This window comes from Oncorhynchus mykiss, chromosome 9 (genome assembly GCF_013265735.2).
Source record: "Oncorhynchus mykiss isolate Arlee chromosome 9, USDA_OmykA_1.1, whole genome shotgun sequence".
Lineage (NCBI taxonomy): Eukaryota > Metazoa > Chordata > Actinopteri > Salmoniformes > Salmonidae > Oncorhynchus > Oncorhynchus mykiss.
Window position 1 is genome coordinate 43,004,593 of NC_048573.1, and position 19,687 is coordinate 43,024,279.

General features: G+C 42.4%; 1 protein-coding gene across 3 annotated transcripts in view; it reads right to left on the minus strand.

Moving 5' to 3' along the window:
* LOC110532151 (voltage-gated potassium channel subunit beta-2) overlaps positions 1-19,687 on the minus strand; it is a 104,817-nt gene that overhangs the window by 29,372 nt on the left and 55,758 nt on the right. For all 3 annotated transcript variants that reach the window (XM_036988065.1, XM_036988063.1, XM_021615795.2), the window contains 3 exons: positions 1,196-1,239; positions 818-855; positions 96-175 (listed from right to left, as the gene is read on the minus strand). In XM_036988065.1, coding sequence (XP_036843960.1) covers positions 96-175; positions 818-855; positions 1,196-1,239 — 162 coding nt within the window. The remainder of the gene's footprint in view (positions 1-95; positions 176-817; positions 856-1,195; positions 1,240-19,687) is intronic.

A 19,687-nucleotide genomic window follows, 5' to 3' on the forward strand; every position in this document is an offset into this window, starting at 1 on the left:
TGGAATGGAAGAGTGGATGTGTGTGTGTGGTGTGTATGCGCGTGTGTGTGCATGTGTGCCTGCACATGCGTGCATGAGTGCGTGTGTGCACTCACTTCCCTGCAGCGTAGACCTCCGCTGTGTCAAACAGATTGATCCCGTTCTCATATGCCAATGTCATTATTTCTTCCGCCATCTACAGAGAGAGAGAGAGAAAGAGAGATGACATAGGTGTCTGTCTAATGGAAGGTCTGAAAAGTGAAAAGGCTTTAGTTGATTAGCATAAAGCAATGACACATGGATAGCATGCGCTGTGCACACATACAAACTGATGCCACACACACATTTTAACACTCGCCACAAATGCTGCTGCTACTGTCTATTATCTATCCTTGTTAAGTGCCTAGTCACTTTACCCCTACCTATATGCACAGTACATATCTACCTCAATAACCTCGTACCCCAATAACCTTGACTCGGTACTGGTACTCCCTGTATATAACCACGTTGTTTTTACTAATTATTGTTAGTCGTTATTCACTGTGTATTTATACATTACCTCATGTCACTATTTCTATTTGACATTTTATTTGTATCTTTATCTTTAACTCTGCATTGTTGGAAAATGACCCGTAAGAAAGAATTTTCACTGTTAGTCTACACCTAAAATGTGATTTTAATTAAAATAATAATCAATCAAGCAGCTAAACTGGATATTGACAGCTAGATTCATGGTTGAATTAGGATGTCACCCTAATATCGCACATATTGACTCCACTACGTCACATACACTGTGGACATGGACAATGGATGTTGTGAGTATGGAGTCTCCGCCTACCTCATCTGTGATCTGTCCTCCGAAGGTAACCCACGTGCCTGTGGAGAATAGAGAGTGTCAGAACCCTATGGAGTGGTTTCTCGGACCCAGATTAAACCTAGTCCTGAACTTCAAATCATTTCCCATGGAGATTCTCCCTTTCGTTTGCTTGTTACCCCAGGACTAGTTTTAATCAGTGTCCGGGAAACCGCGCCTATGAGTGCGTGTGTGTGTGTGTGTGTGTGTACGCGAGCAGCCATGCATATGCGGAAGTCCATTGTCTGCAGAGAATGTGGTGAACATACGTTGTATCTTTTGCAACTCCTGACTGTACAATGCATTTCCTACCAGGACAATGAACGTGACAGTGAGTTCAATTGAATGGATCATCACACTCACCTAATCCCAGGCAGGACACCCTCAATCCAGACTTGCCCAGGTTTCTGTCAAAAAAAGAGAACATGTTAGGCTGTGAAAAATGACTTTACTGACCTGTGCTGTGACAGAAGGAGAAGAGGAATAGCATGAACTGGAGATTCTCCATCCCAAACGACACCCTAGTCCCTATATAGTGAACTCGTTTTGACCAGAGTCCTGTGAAATACTATTAGCAAAAGGTTTCTATATATGGGTTTCTATGGTTGATTTTACATCATATATCTCACAGTATATAAATGGAAACACATTGATTCTCCGCAGACTTCTCAACAGACTGCTAGGATAGTGTCCCATGTGTTCAGATCAAAGCGAGGATGAACAACTCCGGGTCCAAGAGCAGCTTTCTGCTATCTTCTGGTTGAGAAAGAGATCTGACAGTGAAGTCCTATAACTGCAGCTACAGTAGAAGACCCAGTTATTTCACTGCAATTGTGAGAGATACAAATGCCTTGTGGATATGCCACGGTGACAAGATTACTCAAAGCATTGTGTGTGTGTAGAGATCCCCCATAATCCAGTGCTCAGTGTCACTGAGAGGGCCTTTGCTACTAACACATCCCTGGATACAGAGGGGGGTGAGGGAGGGGTAGGGGCAGAGACTGGCCTCAGGGAGTCAATTGGAGATGAATATGTAGCCTTTGTTTCCTGATTCTCCGGGTTGCCGAGCTCTTTCTCTAGCGCCCACAACGCCATGCTGTTCTACATACACCTTTCCTCCTCTCCATGGTTACCGTGAAGCACATAACTACCAATGTTGCTATGACAAGGGCTGGGCAAATTGATTGATTGATGGTTCCGATGGCTCAGTTGGTCAGAGAGTAGTGCTCACAACACCAAAGTTGTGGGTTCAATTCCCGGGCTACATCCCACATAGGCAACTGAATATATTGCATGTTAACTTTAAGTCACTTTAGATACAAACATATGCTAAACATAGAGATGGAAAGAGGGCACTCCTATTTTTGTGAACACTCTACCCATCTCTATGCTGCTAAGGACTTAAGGACTGTTCAGTAGCTCTGGTGTTTTCCTATGGTGTTTTCGGACAACTCAGTGGCCACCTGAGATTGGAAGGTTTGGGGATTCGATCCCTAGTCATACGTAATACTCAATGTCTCTTTACTTGGCACTCAGCAATAAGGAGATGGATTAGGGGTATGGCCCTGTGATAGACCAGCTTCCTGATTTGCTCCATTGTTGGTTGGAAGTCATGAGTAACACCTAAACCCTATAAAGAAGCTTATGGAAAAGTGGTACTGTGGAATCAGAGTTCATGCAGTCAGTCATAGGGAGACTCAGCTTGCCCTCACCCAAGCCCCATGGTAAGTAAGGCAGCTGTGTTCATTAAGCAAATCACTTCCCCAACACATTCCCCAACACGTTTCTATGGCCGAGCAGCCGCACGCAAGCCTAAGATCACCATGCGCAATGCCAATTGTTGGCTGGAGTGGTGTAAAGCTTGCCTCCATTGGACTCTGGAGCAGTGGAAATGCATTCTCTGGAGTGATGAATCACGCTTCACCATCTGGCAGTTAAACGGACTAATCTGGGTTTGGCAGATGCTGGGAGAACGTTTCCTGCCCCAATGCATAGTGCCAGCGGTAAAGTTTGGTGGAAAAGGAATAATGGTGGGGCTGTTTTTCATGGTTCGGGCTTAGGCCCCTTAGTTCCAGTGAAGGGAAATCTTAATGCTACAACATGCAATGACATTCTAGGCGATTCAGTGCTTCCAAATTTGTGGCAACAGTTTGGGGAAGGTCCTGTCCTGTTTCAGCATGATAATTCCCTCATGCACAAAGCGAGGTCCATACAGAAATGGTTTGTCGAGATTGGTGTGTGGAAGAACTTGAATGACCTGCACAAAGCCCTGACCTTAACTACAACGAACACATTTGGGATTAATTGAAATGTCGATTGCAAGCCAGCCCTAATCGCAAAACATCAGTGCTCGACTTCACTAATGCTCTTGTGGCTGAATGGAAGCAAGTCACTGCAACAATTTTCCAACATTAGTGGAAAGCCTTCCCAGAAGAGGGGAAGCTGTTATAGCAGCAACGGTGGGACCAACAACATATTAATGCCCATGATGTTGGAATGACATGTTCGACAAGCAGGTGTCCACATACTTTTGGTGAGAGGGAGAAATAAGATCCAAGAAAGTGTAAGGTATAAGCAGTAGATATACAAGAAGGTAATGCTATGAGAGCAAAAACGTTTATCTGGGTATGATAAGACAAAGAGTGGATGTTAGCTTTGCGAGAGCTACCGCAGAGGGGAAGCTTTATTTCACTGTTATTTATACTGGTACAGTACCAGTCAAAAGTTTGTACACACCTACTCATTGCAGGGTTTTTCTTTATTATTACTATTTTATACATTGTGGAATAATAGTGAAGACATCAAAACGATGAAATAACGCACATGGAATCATGTAGTAACCAAAAAAGTGTTAAACAAATAAAAATATATTTGAGATTTGAGAATCTTCCAAGTAGCCACCCTTTGAAGACAGCTTTGCACACTCTTGTCATTCTCTCAACCAGCTTCCTGAGGTAGTCACCTGGAATGCATTTCAATTAACAGGTGTGCCATGTTAAAAGTTAATTTGTGGAATTTCTTTCCTTCTTAATGCGTTTGAGCCAATCAGTTGTGTTGTGACAAGGTAGGTGTGGTATACCGAAGATAGCCCTATTTGGTAAAAGACCAAGTCAATATTATGGCAAGAACAGCTCAAATAAGCAAAGTGAAACAACAGTCCATTATTACTTTAAGACATGAAGGTTAGTCAATGCGGAAAATGTCAAGAACTTTGAAAGTTTCTTCAAATGTACTCGCAAAAACCATCAGACGCGATGATGAAACTGGCTCTCATGAGGACTCCCACAGGAAAAGGAAGACCCAGAGTTACCTCTGCTGCTGAGGATAAGTTCATTAGAGTTACCAGCCTCAGAAATTGCAGCCCGAATATATGTTTCACAGAGTTCCAGTAACAGACACATCTCAACATCAACTGTTCAGAGGAGACTGTGTGAATCATGCCTTCATGGTCGAATTGCTGCAAAGAAACCACTGCTGAAGGACACCAATAATAAGAAGAGACTTGGTTGGGCCAAGAAACACCAGCAATGGACATTAGACCAGTGGAAATCTGTCCTTTGGTCTGTGAGTCCAAAATTACTATTTTTGGTTCCAACCGCCGTATCTTTGTATCTTTGTGAGACGCACAGCAGGTGAACGGATGATCTCCGCATGTGTGGTTCCCACCGTGATGCATGGACGAGGAGGTGTGATGGTGTGGGGCTGCTTTGCTGATGACACTGTCTGTGATTTATTTAGAATTCAAGGCACACTAAACCAGCATGGCTACCCCAGCATTATTTAGCGATACTCCATCCCATCTGGTTTGCGCTTAGTGGGACTATCATTTGTTTTTCAACAGGACAATGACCCAACACACCTCCAGACTATGTAAGTGATGGAGTGCTGCATCAGATGACCTGGCCTCCACAATCACCAAACCTCAACCCAATTGAGATGGTTTGGGATGAGTTGGACTGCAGAGTGAAGGAAAAGCAGCTAACAAGTGCTCAGCATATGTGGGAACTCCTTCAAGACTGTTGGAAAAGCATTCCAGGTGTATTTTTATTTGTTTAACACATTTTTGGTTAATACATGATTTCATATGTATTGTTTTATAGTTTTGATGTGTTCTCTATTATTCTACAATGTAGAAAATAGTAAAAATAAAGAAAAACCCTTGAATGAGTGGGTGTGTTAAAACTTTTGACTGGTACTGTAAGTCAATTAAGAACAAATTCTTATTTACAATGACGACCTGAAGCAAAGGAACTAGGCTCCCAATGGTACAGTGAGTACCAACGTAATTCCACCCCCAAATATCAAAGCCCCCCCCCCCCCCCCCCCCCCCAATATTTTCAATTTCCTCATTCCTTTTAGCTTGGCTACGTCCTTATATGGGAAGTTTGATAGAGTTCACATCCACCTACAAGTACTGAATATGGACAGAAAGAATGAATGTGCTCCAATGACAAAAAGTTACACAGCATGACCTTTAAACGTCCATTACATAACATTTCCACATTCTTACATATGTGTAGTGGTAAAGGGATGACACGACATGAAAAAAACAACACATCTGAAGCTACGGTATACATTTGCTTGTTTACTGGGGAGTGGCAGGTTGGGCCACCTCCAGTGTATACAAACAAACAGTAGTTATTTCTCTCTCACCCCATACTTATCTCTTACTGCCGGCAGTGTAACCAAGCTGTTGCCTTGGCCCCGGTATCAGTTAAAAGAGGGCTGGATAGTGGAGAGCATTTAGCTTTTATCACAAGAGGTTGGTGGCACCTTAATTGTGAAGGATGGGAGCGGAATAAGTAGAATGGTATCAAATACATCAAACACATGGTTTGATGCCATTACATCTGCTCCGTTCCAGCTATTATTATGATCCGTCCTCCCGTAAGCAGCCTCCACTGGTGTTTACGTAATCACCTCTTAAAGCAAGAATCCTTACTTGAAACAATAACAAAGCGAATCTGTCACGCCCTGATATGTTTCACCTGTCCTTGTGCTTGTCTCCACACCCTCCAAGTGATGCCCATCTTCCCCAATTGTCTCCTGTGTATTTATACCTGTGTTCTCTGTTTGTGTGTTGCCAGTTCGTCAGCTTCTGCCTTTTCCAGTTTCTCTTTTCTCACCCTCCTGGTTTTGACACTTCCCTGTCCTGACCCCGAGCCCGCCTGCCTGACCATTCTGCCTGTCCCTGACCCCGAGCTCACCTGCCGTCCTGTTCCTTTGCTCCACCCCTGGATTACTAAACTCTGCCTGTCCCTGAGCCTGCCTGCCATCCTGTACCTTTGCTCCTACTCTGGATTACCGACCCCTGCTGGCCTTGACCTGTCATTTGCCTGCACCTGGTTTTACAATAAACATCGATACTTCACACAGTCTGTACTTAGGTCTTACCTTGATCTCTGATAGGATCACCCTGCCTCTGTTTCTGTAAAAATGGACGGGAGGGATGGGCCTGGAGAAATGTAACCACTGTCAAAAACAGAGTTATGGATGCAAGGACGTACCATACATTATGTGAAATTATAGTTTTAACCATGTTTTGATGCTATACAGTGTTATATACATTGTATTCATATACATTATTTACAACCATTAGAGTAAAACAAGCTTATATTTTGGGTTCTGATGGGATACAGCAGTTGAACTAAGCTCAAGAGGTATTTATTGATTGTATTCTTCAAGAATCAATGGGTAAATTATTAATTTATAAGTCCACAAATGGATGTAGCAACTAAGGATTCTAGCTTTAAAGCAGCACTTTCAATCTCCTTTTCTGCCCACAGTGATCAAATAATGGAGAATAAAATTCTCCTCCTCAATGGTGACAGTCTAAATTAAACTGATTTCTTCAGTCTGTCTCACTCTTTTCTTGCTCTTATCTCTTCACTTTCCCTCTCATCCTCACCTGCTCACCATCACTATCTCTGGCTGTCAACCTCTCCAAAGCTCTGTCGCTCCCCTCGCTCCACCTCTCCCATCATTCTCTTTGACACACGTTTAACACTCTCGCCCTCTTTACCTCTCTCTCAACTGCTGTCCACTCCTCGACGATGTCACCAAACTGGTGTTGAGCAGCGGGCAGAGAGATGGATAATACACATGGAATGAAATCAAAGGCACATCATGAAATCAAAGGCACATGACTTTAGTGTCTGTGTGGGGCCCAACGTAGCTCTGTAGAAAGTACTTAATGGATCTGAGGAAGCCCGTACACAAGGTTATGGGGACGTTGTGTGTGTGTGTGCAGGGATTTTTCTGCATAGAAAAAGCTTGGGCTCTATTTTAACAAAACTAACGCAATGGTAAATCTTAGTGCTGGTGGTAGCGCAATAGATCCTGAGGTGTGTCAGAAATGTTCACCGCAGGAAGTAGGAGCACAATAGCTGGCGGTGTTGCGAAAGGGCTGGGTTTTGGTCAATAAATAAATTCTAGGTGTGACGAGGGCTTGGCCACTCACTGGCCAATCAACGCGTTTCATGGCTTAATACTGCATGCCATTGGCTCAAGTTCTGTGGGTTATTGACAGCCTTTGTGTTGTCATCAACTCCAATTCGGCTGGGGGCACGTAATATTCTCGCCATACTCCATTGTGGATTAATTTGATACTATAGTTTATTAAATAGCATAGGCTACAGTAACGATTCATAGCAATAGTAAAAAAAAACAGAGTGTTTGCTCAATATGTTTGGAGTGATGGCAGTCAACATTGTTGGGTAACACTTTATAATAACTCATTTATAATGGATAGGTAAAATAGTACATTTTTGTAATTTTTTGTTGTTGAATTTTAGCCCTTTTTCTCCCCAATTTCGTGGTATCCAATTGTTTTAGTAGCTACTATCTTGTCTCATCGCTAAAACTCCCGTACGGGCTCGGGAGAGACAAAGGTTGAAAGTCATGCGTCCTCCGATACACAACCCAACCAAGCCGCACTGCTTCTTAACACAGCGCCATCCAACCCGGAAGCCAGCCGCACCAATGTGTCAGAGGAAACACCGTGCACCTGGCAACCTTGGTTAGCGTGCACTGCGCCCGGCCCGCCACAGGAGTCGCTGGTGTGCGATGAGACAAGGATATCCCTACTGGCCAAGCCCTCCCTAACCCGGACGATGCTAGGTCAATTGTGCGTCGCCCCACGGACCTCCCGGTCGTGGCCGGTTACGAAAAAAAAATGGTTTATTCATAATTTATTAATCATTAAACATTTGTAAATGTTAGTAAGGTAATTATTCACACATTTAGGAACAACTTTTAAAGTGTTTAATATTGAGTCATAAGAAATTAGGTCCTTATAATCCATTTAATAATCATTCGTTTTTGCGTGGCCTTCTGCAAAGTGATGGTTATTTATCCTTTATAAATACTTCTCCTCCACCCTGCAACTCTTTCCCAGGTCCTTGGTGAACAAGGTTTGACTACCCTAACATGGAATTGTTTAAGATGGCCATACCATGGATCATTTGGGTATTTGATTTTGAATTTTAAGACCCCTTTAGGTATATATATATATATATATATATATATATATATATATATATATATATATATATATATATATATATATATATATAATAATTTAATTATTTATTTATTTACTTTTTGGGGGGATATGATATCGAATGTGGCAGTTTACTACTATAGCCTATCAAAACGCCTTGAATAACACATTCTTGAATTGCAAAAAAGACAGTCAAAAAATGAATCATAAGGAATAAGGTTTTGAAGTGTCTGTCCTATATCTAAGTGATATAATTATGGGTTATTGTGTGTAGATTGGTGAGTCATTAGTTTTATTTACTCCATTTTAGAATAAGCCCGTAATGTAACAAAATGTGGAAAAAGTCAAGGGGTCTGAATACTTTTATGATAAAATAAAATAAAGCAGTCCTATTTTCTCAATTTGAAATCATGGGTAAATGCAGACCAAAAGAGTCAATGATGATCCTCGCCATTCTTGAAAAACATGCTGAAAACAAGAAAAAAGACTGGTTGACCTCACGATCCAGACGAATCCAGTCAATAACTAAATGGTGAAATCCTTACGCCTTACGAAGTAGCATTCACAACCACACATGCACACAAGCAAACACAGACACACACACTGTATGTGTGGTACTACTTTGCATAATTAACATGGTTTAGTTATTTTATCTGAATTGACAGTGAGGACTAACAGTAGAACTTGGCTGGCCGGCTCTTCAATGAACCTTTCATCTATTTATAGTGGTAGATGACCGATAGGAACATAATGATCATCACCATCATCATCCTCATAAACGTAATCACAGCTCATTAAATTTGTGTGTTTGTGTTTGTTACAAAACATCCCCCCTGTACTCCCTGACCTAAGTAGGTAAAGATGGCATCTGTGAATAATTAATATTTCAATATTTCATCAAAGTTATGGTTAAGTATGTAGCTACAGTATCAAGCATCAAGCCGTTCAAGTGATTCAATTAGGACTTTCTAGACTGTCAGATACAATTGCAAAAACGTCTACCCATTTCACAGAAAAATTCAAGCCACAATACATATGGAAAACATACTGTACTATAACAATTGTCTATGAGAGGGGAATAGTATTAATACAAAACAATAATATTTAGCATTTGTCTGAAGCCAAAAAGACAGGAAATTCAAATGAGCATCAACAAGCACATTTGACCTATGCACTAACAAGGTTTTTCAGCATAGTCAGCTTTGACACCTTATACAGTACCTTAGCTTTTTGATACAGCTCCGAACATAGAAAAGGACACATAGATCAAGACACGATGCATTACTTTGAATGAGAACGTATGGTCTGTAATATTACTTCTATTACATCTCATATTTTTCTGAAGTTAGCATGTTATCATTTGACATTTACCCCCTGATGATTACATTCATTAATTTTGAATGTAAACATCAAAGATTGGTTTTAATTTAATCACCTTTCTTGGATATTCAAACAGAAGTCGATGGTCATAATTCATCTTTCTCTGTGATTCCAGTGTCACTGTTGACAATTTTGTGGGATTTCTTAAGTCATTTCAAAAGTTGTCTATGGACAATGCTAACATTTTTATCCTCCCTTCCTAAGAAACAATTAGCGAAGAGATCATGGCGCCATCTGGTGACCATTTATGGAATGGAGTTTTCTGCTGGTTTGCACATTTTCATTAGGGAATATTGAGGCTGGATGGAGAAAAGAGAAGAGGAAAAAGTCAATTTAATCTATGGCCAATCTATCGACTCCACTATAATATCTTCTACTGAAAGCTTAATCAAAGCCATGTTATACAGCATACAGTTGAAGTCGGAAGTTTACATACATCACACAATCTCAATTGAATCCATTTTTAATTCAGGCCATATCACAACAACATGTGGAAAGAGTCAAGGGGTGGGAATTCTTTCTGACGGCACTTTAGGTAACTGCTGTTTGACTTGACATGAAACTAAACTAGAGTTTAATCCCTGGGCTGAGCTAGTGCTTGTACGAAATGTGTTTGTAGAATGTTAAATCTCCTGTTGACCGGGGTTGAATGTAGCTCAATGGCTGTGGCACCTTGAAGTTACAGTTGAAGTCGGAAGTTTACATACACGTTAGCCAAATACATTTAAACTCCGTTTTTCACAATTCCTGACAATTAATCCTAGTAAAAATTCCCTGTTTTAGGCCAGTTAGGATCATCACTTTATTTTAAGAATGTGAAATGTCAGAATAATAGTAGAGAGAAGGATTTATATCAGCTTTTATTTATTTCATCACATTCCCAGTGGGTCAGAAGTTTACATATACTAAATTATTATTTAGTAGCATTGCCTTTAAATTGTTTAACTTGGGTTAAACGTTTCAGGTAGCCTTCCACAAGCTTCCCACAATAGGTTGGGTGAATTTTGGCCCATTCCTCCTGACAGAGCTGGTGTAACTGAGTCAGGTTTGTAGGCCTCTTTGCTCGTACACACTTTTTCAGTTCTGCCCACAAATTTTCTATGGGATAAAGGTCAGGGATTTGTGATGGCCACTCCAATACCTTGACTCTGTTGTCCTTAAGCCATTTTGCCACAACTTTGGAAGTATGCTTGGGGTCATTGTCCATTTGGAAGACACATTTGCGACCAAGCTTGAACTGAAGTCTTGAGATGTTGCTTCAATATAGCCACATCATTTTCCTTCCTTATTATGCCATCTATTTTGTGAAGTGCACCAGTCCCTCCTGCAGCAAAGCACAACATGATGCTGCCACCCCTGTGCTTCACGGTTGGGATGGTGTTCTTCGTCTTGCAAGACTCCACCTTTTTCCTCCAAACCTAGCGATGGTCATTATGGCAAAATAGTTATATTTTTGTTTCATCAGACCAGAGGACATTTCTCCACTTTGTCTCCATGTGCAGTTGCAAACTGTAGTCTGGCTTTATTAAGGAGGTTTTGGAGCAGTGGCTTCTTCCTTGCTGAGCGGTTGATATAGGGCTCGTCGATATAGGGCTCGTTTTTACTGTGGATATACAGTGGGGCAAAAAAGTATTTAGTCAGCCACCAATTGTGCAAGTTCTCCCACTTAAAAAGATGAGAGAGGCCTTCATCATAGGTACACTTCAACTATGACAGACAAAATTAGAAAAAAAATCCAGAAAATCACATTTAAGGATTTTTAATGAATTTATTTGCAAATTATGGTGGAAAATAAGTATTTGGTCACCTACAAACAAGCAAGATTTCTGTCTCTCACAGACCTGTAACTTCTTCTTTTAAGAGGCTCCTCTGTCCTCCACTCGTTACCTATATTAATGGCACCTGTTTGAACTTGTTATCAGCATAAAAGCCACCTGTCCACAACCTCAAACAGTCACACTCCAAACTCCACTATGGCCAAGACCAAAGAGCTGTCAAAGGACACCAGAAACAAAATAGTAGACCTTACAGACCTGAAGTTACAGACCTGCACCAGGCTGGGAAGACTGAATCTGCAATAGGAAAGCAGCTTGGTTTGAAGAAATCAACTGTGGGAGCAATTATTAGGAAATGGAAGACATACAAGGCCACTGATAATCTCCCTCGATCTGGGGCTCCACGCAAGATCTCACCCCGTGGGGTCAAAATGATCACAAGAACGGTGAGCAAAAATCCCAGAACCACACAGGGGGACCTAGTGAATGACCTGCAGAGAGCTGGGACCAAAGTAACAAAGCCTACCATCAGTAACACACTACGCCAGCAGGGAATCAAATTCTGCAGTGCCAGACGTGTCCCCCTGCTTAATGTCCAGGCCCATCTGAAGTTTGCTAGAGAGCATTTGGATGATCCAGAAGAAGATTGGGAGAATGTCATATGGTCAGATGAACCCAAAATATAACTTTTTGGTAAAAACTCAACTCGTCGTGTTTGGAGGACAAAGAATGCTGAGTTGCATCCAAAGAACACCATACCTACTGTGAAGCATGGGGGTGGAAACATCATGCTTTGGGGCCGTTTTTCTGCAAAGGGACCAGGACGACTGATCTGTGTAAAGGAAAGAATGAATGGGGCCATGTATCGTGAGATTTTGAGTGAAAACCTCCTTCCGTCAGCAAGGGCATTGAAGATGAAACGTGGCTGGGTATTTCAGCATGACAATGATCCCAAACACACTGCCCAGGCAACGAAGGAGTGGCTTCAAAATAAGCTTTTCAAGGTCCTGGAGTGGCCTAGCCAGTCTCCAGATCTCAACCCCATAGAAAATATTTGGAGGGAGTTGAAAGTCTGTGTTGCCCAGCAACAGCCCCAAAACATCACTGCTCTAGAGGAGATGGAGGAAAGGGCCAAAATACCAGCAACAGTGTGTGAAAACCTTGTAAAGACTTACAGAAAACGTTTGACCTCTGTCATTGCCAACAAAGGGTATATAACAAAGTATTGAGATTAAGTATTTGGTCAATAACAAAAGTTTTTTTCCACCATAATTTGCAAATAAATTCATAAAAAATCCTACAATGTGATTTTCTGGATTTTTTTCTCATTTTGTCTGTCATAGTTGAAGTGTACCTATGATGAAAATTACAGGCCTCTCTCATCTTTTTAAGTGGGAGAACTTGCACAATTGGTGGCTGACTAAATACTTTTTTGCCCCACTGTAGATACTTTTGTACCTCTTTCCTCCAGAATCTTCACAAGGTCCTTTGCTGTTGTTCTGGGATTGATTTGCACTTTTTGCACCAAAGTACGTTCATCTCTAGGAGACAGAACACGTCTCCTTCCTAAGCGGTATGATGGCTGCATGGTGTTTAAACTTGCGTACTATTGTTTGTACAGATGAATGCGGTTCCTTCAGGCGTTTGGAAATTTCTCCCAAGGATGAACCAGACTGATTTCTTTTGATTTTCACATGATGTCAAGCAAAGAGGCACTGAGTTTGAAGGTAGGCCTTGAAATACATCCACTCGAAAACCTCCAATTGACTCAATTGTCAATTAGCCTATCAGTAGCTTCTAAAGCCATGATATAATTTTCTGGAATTTTCCAAGCTGTTTAAAGGCACAGTCAACTTAGTGTATGTAAACTGCTGACCCACTGGAATTGTGATACAGTGAATTATAAGTGAAATTAGCAGTCTGTAAACAATTGTTGGAAAAATGACTAGTGTCATGCACAAAGTAGCGTTCCTAACCGGCTTTCCAAAACTATAGTTTGTTCACAAGAAATTTGTGGAGTGGTTGAAAAACGAGTTTTAATGACTCCAACCTAAGTGTATGTAAACTTCCGACTTCAACTGTGTGTATTAGAAATGTCAGTGCAACATTAAAGTCATTTCAGGACACTTCACATTTGTAATGTCAGCAATCAGTAATACTGCTTGTACTGAAAGCTTCATCAAAGGTACAGTAACATACACAGTACATGTATATACTGTCTACAGTCAGAATACATTAAGCACATTTCAGAGATTCCAACCTACATCATAAACTATGTATCCATAGACTATGTATCTGAGATGGACAACTGTGGCTGAATTAGGGCTGAGGGGTGGTGTGTGTGCACGTGTGTGCATGCCTGTGTGTGTGTGTGTTAAGGTTAGGTTAAGGGGTAGGATTAGGGTTGGGAGGTAGGGACATTTTTTTTAAAGTATGTGCAACATTTTTACTCCCCAAAAAGTCATGAAATTTCACGGAAATGTGTGTGTGTGTGTGTGTGTGGCGAGGAGGAAGATATTTTGCTAGGGGGTTTGTGTGACTCAATAGAGGAAAAAAGACAAAACACACAACTGTCACTAAAAGTTAAAGGGCGCTTTATCATCAAAGCTACCTCCAGCTCCACCCGAGCTTAATGACAAAATGCTCGATCTCTCAGTCTTTACCTTAAAAGTAAAATGTAAGAATTTTAAGCTCTATTTCCACTTCAAAGTCTAATTCATTAAGACTGATAGCGCTAAGACCGTTCTGCTCGTCTCATTCGTAGCAGTATAGTAGTGACGGGGAGTCGTTTGAGCTGTCAGCTTCCTTTCACTGCTGATTACAAGCTCCAGCATCAGGAGGAACTGCTGTAATGTCACTAAAACTTTTCTTACAAGTACAGTTCTATTGAATCCATCACATAGTATTGCATGATTTGAAACATTTCTCCCAAAGGTGTATAATAATTTTATGTCAGGAAAGGTCTTAAAGTAATGATACTGGCTATAGACTAGTTGTAAAGTGTATCATCCCGCTTGAATTCAGCTAAAAACGTATTCACTCTCCACTTAGTTGATTGGCATTAAGTTGATTATCCGTCTTATTCATTTCACAGTCAACACTATAATGAGGTCAGAGAATAATGAGAAAGGTAATAGACAGAACTATGAGCATCATTCCATAGCCCCATTACAATCAGTCATCCATGAAATCCGTTCTCTCTCTTTCCTGCACAGTCATATACACATGTGCACCAGCAAATCAGAGAGCAAGGTAATGTCTCAAACTATTCTACACACTTGAACAGAGAGACACGGTCTCTTCTACTCATGCCTGCCATTCTTGCAAGGTTGCAGGTATAGGGTCTCGTCATTACAATTTGTACAGACAGTATCTTACACTCTTGCTAAGGTACAGGGTCAGGGTGTCATATCTATACATCCCACTCTCGACAGAACACAGAGAACTTTTTCACCCACAGATGGTACAGTATTGGGGTCTGGGGCCACATGTATCCAGCACCTCAGAGAAGGTGTGCTGATCTAGGATCAGGTGCACCCTGCGTTGTGATCTAAAAGGCAAAACTGATCCTGTCAGCACTCGTTCTCCAAGACACTTCATGCATATGCATGCATGGGGTCTTTCCTGGACTCCTACCTATACTTCATGCCAGTGCGTATGCTCTGGTCGCTGGACGAGGGAATGTTGATGGACAGCTGTCCCAGGCTGCGGGCCACCATGGCCACAGCGCGGAACTTGTTCTTGGTGCCCAGACTGGGGCTGTTGGAGTTCCGTTGGTTCAGACGCTCCTCCGTGGTGCGTGTCACGCCACCGCCACGGTGGTTGTCCGAGCACACTAACGACACCTGCATGGTGGTGACCCAATGATGATGGCCCCGTAGGGCAGCTTAGACTCGACTCGGACGGAAAATAAGCACTCAAACGAGCTTGAGGAACCCACTGAAGGAGACAACAAAGTTGACAACAGAGAGGAAGACCTTCCCGAGTCGGCTTGTCAACCAGCAGTTAGCATCCTGTCTCAAGTCTTTGCCTCCCTCCCCCAGAAGCAAAGGATGAAAGAGAACAAACTGCTAGCAGCTGAACTACGAGTTCGATACTGCGTGGCAAACTGTCCGGCAGTGCAGAAAAGAGAGGTGGTCTGCTGCAGCTCAGTGTCCAGTATGTCCACAGTATCCACTGTGGCTTTCAGAGGCAGAACAGTGACAAAAACAGACTTTTCAGATTCCGGCTGTCCGATCTCAAGAGCAAACTACTAGTGGTAGTAGTTTAGGAGATAAAGGGGATTCAGACAGAGAGTAGACTGCAGCAGCTCAGTGTCCAGTGTAGTCCAACTCAGTGCAGTGATGTGTCTCCCCGTCTGGAAGGAGCGCACGCCACAGAGAGAGAGCGAGTGAGCGAGAGAGCAAGCGAGGGATCGCCTCAACTATTCCGTTCTAGATCAGCTAATGCTCCTCATTTCACAAAAAAACACTGATCAGTAAAACACACACTTGCACCCTTCCTTCAAGCCGATTTCAGAGAGTTCATAACATACTAATTTCTATTTTAAATTGGTTATTTTGCTTATTTTTCCCCCCTAGCTCTTTCCATACTAATTATTTTATTTTACCAGGTAAAAAAAAAGAAGACATTCTCATTCACATTTTGAACAAGACTATTGTTTTAGATTATTGTTCAGCCACTTCGGTACAGACAGACACTGTCAATGTCAAACCCTGTGTCCTCTCCTCTGTTGACTACAGTGGAAGGGGGTGAAAGGTGAGGACAGGTTGAAAGTCTAACATATCCAGACTCTGTTAGCACGGGAACAATGCTTGTTATACAACCTGACCTGCGTCAAATTAGGAGCAGGTCAAGAGCAATGGACATGAGCAGTTTACAACATTGTCAACTGAATTACCAATTTTTTTCCGTTGACCCCAAGTCAATGAAAGTCATTTTCCCTCACACTTGACATGGCGTAAGGATACATGTGGCACTTAACATCATTGACATTGGGATTCATGAATAATGCATCTCGGCCTCCTTGTTTTTTGCTTTTTGTGTTTTGAGTCTGAGTATTTACTGAAGTATACAAAAAAATAATTCTCTCACGCACCGGTCACCATTCATTTTCGCATGAGCACAGACCCTCATACTGCTTTTCTATTTTGCGTTAGAGAAAATAGACATATATACGAAAGCGAGATGTCAGCGAATGTCAGCGAAATCAGTCGACCCCTGATGTGTGTCGAATGAGTGCGAGGTGCAGTATAATCCATCATTCCCAATACTTCTAGGCTACATTTTCTTGAACCTGTTCCACATTTCTGCATGCTCTAGTTTGGTTGACTCGATAGGGGACATGCACTGCTTTACTGTAGCTTACAACGAAGGGCAAAATACCCTGTTGAAAAGCCACTGCCCATCAAAAGAGAGAATAAAGGGGGAGTGAACAGTCAGGACTAAAATTAGGGCCATGCATGTTGAAACAAAATGTGAACCATCTGGTTGGCTTTTACTCCCTCTGAGCTCCATCCAGAGTTAGAAAGGCCCAGTCTTTCCTCCCATCACTCCCCTATAGTCACTGGAACTGTATTCATAAAGTGTTCCAGGAGTAGCAGCGCTGATCTAGGATCAGGTCCCCTGTGTCCATGTAATCTTATTCATTATGATCTAAAAGTTCAGGTCCCCTAATCTAAAAGGCTACTCAGAAATGCTTTATGAATGCAGGTAATCTAATCTATGAATCAGGTCCCCTAATCTAAAAGCTCAAACTGATCCTAGATCAGCAAATCTACTCTGGAACACTTTGTGAATACGGGTCCAGGTCACCTAATTTAAAAGGCCGAACTGATCCTAGATCAGCACTCCTACTCTGAGACGCTTTATAAATATGGGCCCTGGAGTACTGCATCTGGCTCCTTAGGGGCTCATTAGGGGATGACTTAACTATGATGTGTGTGTGTGTGTGTGTGTGTGTGTGTGTGTGTGTGTGTGTGTGTGTGCATCTACTAAGACCAGTGACATCTCCTTTCTTCCCCTCTCCTCTCCTCTCCTCCTTTCTTGTCTCCTCCAATCTCCACCTCTTTTAAGCGTTAAAATTAGCTCATCCTAAAGCATCCCTCCCTGGATCAAAGTTTTCATTGGATGGCACCTGTATAGTTAGTACACACCACTTAGAAGAGAACAGACCTCCGCAGGAGAGCTGTGTGTGTGTGTGTTTGGTTTAACTGTCCTCACAAAATGATAGTAAAACAAGGACAATTCTGAGAAGTGGGGACATTTCTCAGGTCCCCACAAGGAAAAGGCTATTTTAGGCTAGGGGTTAGGCTTTGGGTTAGGGTTACAATTAGGGTTAGGGGTTAGGTTTATGGTTAGGGGTTTGGGGTTAGGATTAGGGTTAGATTAAGGGTTAAGGTTAGGGTTAGGGGTTAGGGAAAATTGGACTTTGAATGGGAATCAATTGTTTGGTCCCCACAAGGAGAATTAACGGTGACCCTTACACTTCTCTTGTGAGAACAGAGAACAGAAAAGGATATGTGTGTACACTGTGTACAGTATAATAATATGTGTTAATGTGTCTGTTAATGTGTGTGCCATGGAAAATCAGCCTCCACACAGGCGATAGGTATGCGTTACACCCAGCAGTGACATGCAACTGACATCTCTGCAGGCAGAGGGGCAGCTGTTCCTGGATCAGCCTCTAGCTAACTGCTTCCTAACAGGGTTCCTAGGCAAGCTACCCCCATCCATCCACACACACACACAGACACACACACACACACACACACACACACACACACACACACACACACACACACACACACACACACACACACACACACACACACTATTTAGGGGTCACATCTGCCTCTGTGTGAGCACAGTCAATGTCAGCCAGCCAGACAGACAGAGCAGTTAGACTCTAACTGATGGTGCCAGTTGAAGATGGAACAAGTTAGATTCGGGTTTCCACTTGGTTCTGAGTGACGGGCCAATCAAGGGGATGCCACATGCTAACTGGACAATTTCACAAAGACAGTGGATTGTAATTAGATGTGTCCTGGAATAGTGCCGTATCTGTCATGGCAGCCAGATTGACCTGTCATGAGCTGATTGACTGGATGGGAAAGGTTGTGTGAGCAAGCACTATTGTATTTATTTAATCTTTATTAGCTGCTGCAAGCACTAGCACACATATGAGTGTGAACACATGTATGCACCCACACACAAAACAGTCTCTCTCGCGCTCTCTTTCTCACTCTCTCTCTATCACTCTCTCTCTCTCACACACACACACACACACACACACACACACAAAGGCATGTCTCCCATGTTTCTGACACACAACCCAGTCACATAGACTGAGAGATGTGTGAGTGGGCTGAGGGGAGCTCATCTCCTCTGGCCTCAGTTTGCAAGACTGACTGGCTGCCCTCTTTGTAACTGCACACGCATGTGTGTGCAAATCCGCATGCCCGTGTGTTAACCACACTCGACAGTGTGCGTTTATCTTTACCCAACGGACAGAACTGCTCACCCACACTTAAAAACACGATGCATGTTAATCAGCTACTGCTTATGCCGTCTGAGGAATACTGTCAATAGACCAGATACAGTATTTATTTATGTAGTATTTACGCAGCCACAGCATCACATTCACATCCTAGCCATTCAACCAAGACCTCCAATCGTTAGATCCCACTCTGCCCCTCAATGTCATACTCTGCCCCTCAATGATGTCTTGACTACTTGTTTGCAGGCCTTTCAAAGTGCTAATCCCAGATTGGTCTCTGCTTTCTGCCTCTCAGTACTTCAAACACGGCTGGAAGATTTAATCTGTCAAGGCCTCACTCGTCGGTTCAGAGACTTAGCATCCCCAGTTTGGTAAGCTGGTGAAATCATTTTAAATCCCTCAATAACGTTCAATGGGTTCCCCTCGTGGCCAATCTCTCCCTCGCTGCTTTTCTCTGACACTCATTTTACAGACACGTAGTTTGAAACTGGTTTTGAAGATACATATCATGCACGTGGAGGTGGTGGACAAGGTGTCAGAGAAAACTGCCATTGACACATACATGAACACGCACACATTTGAGTATACACGCACACACACACACACACACACACACACACACACACACACACACGCACACACACACGGTCATCACTCCGTTTCTAAAACAAATAATAATGCTAACATATTTACACCTTTTC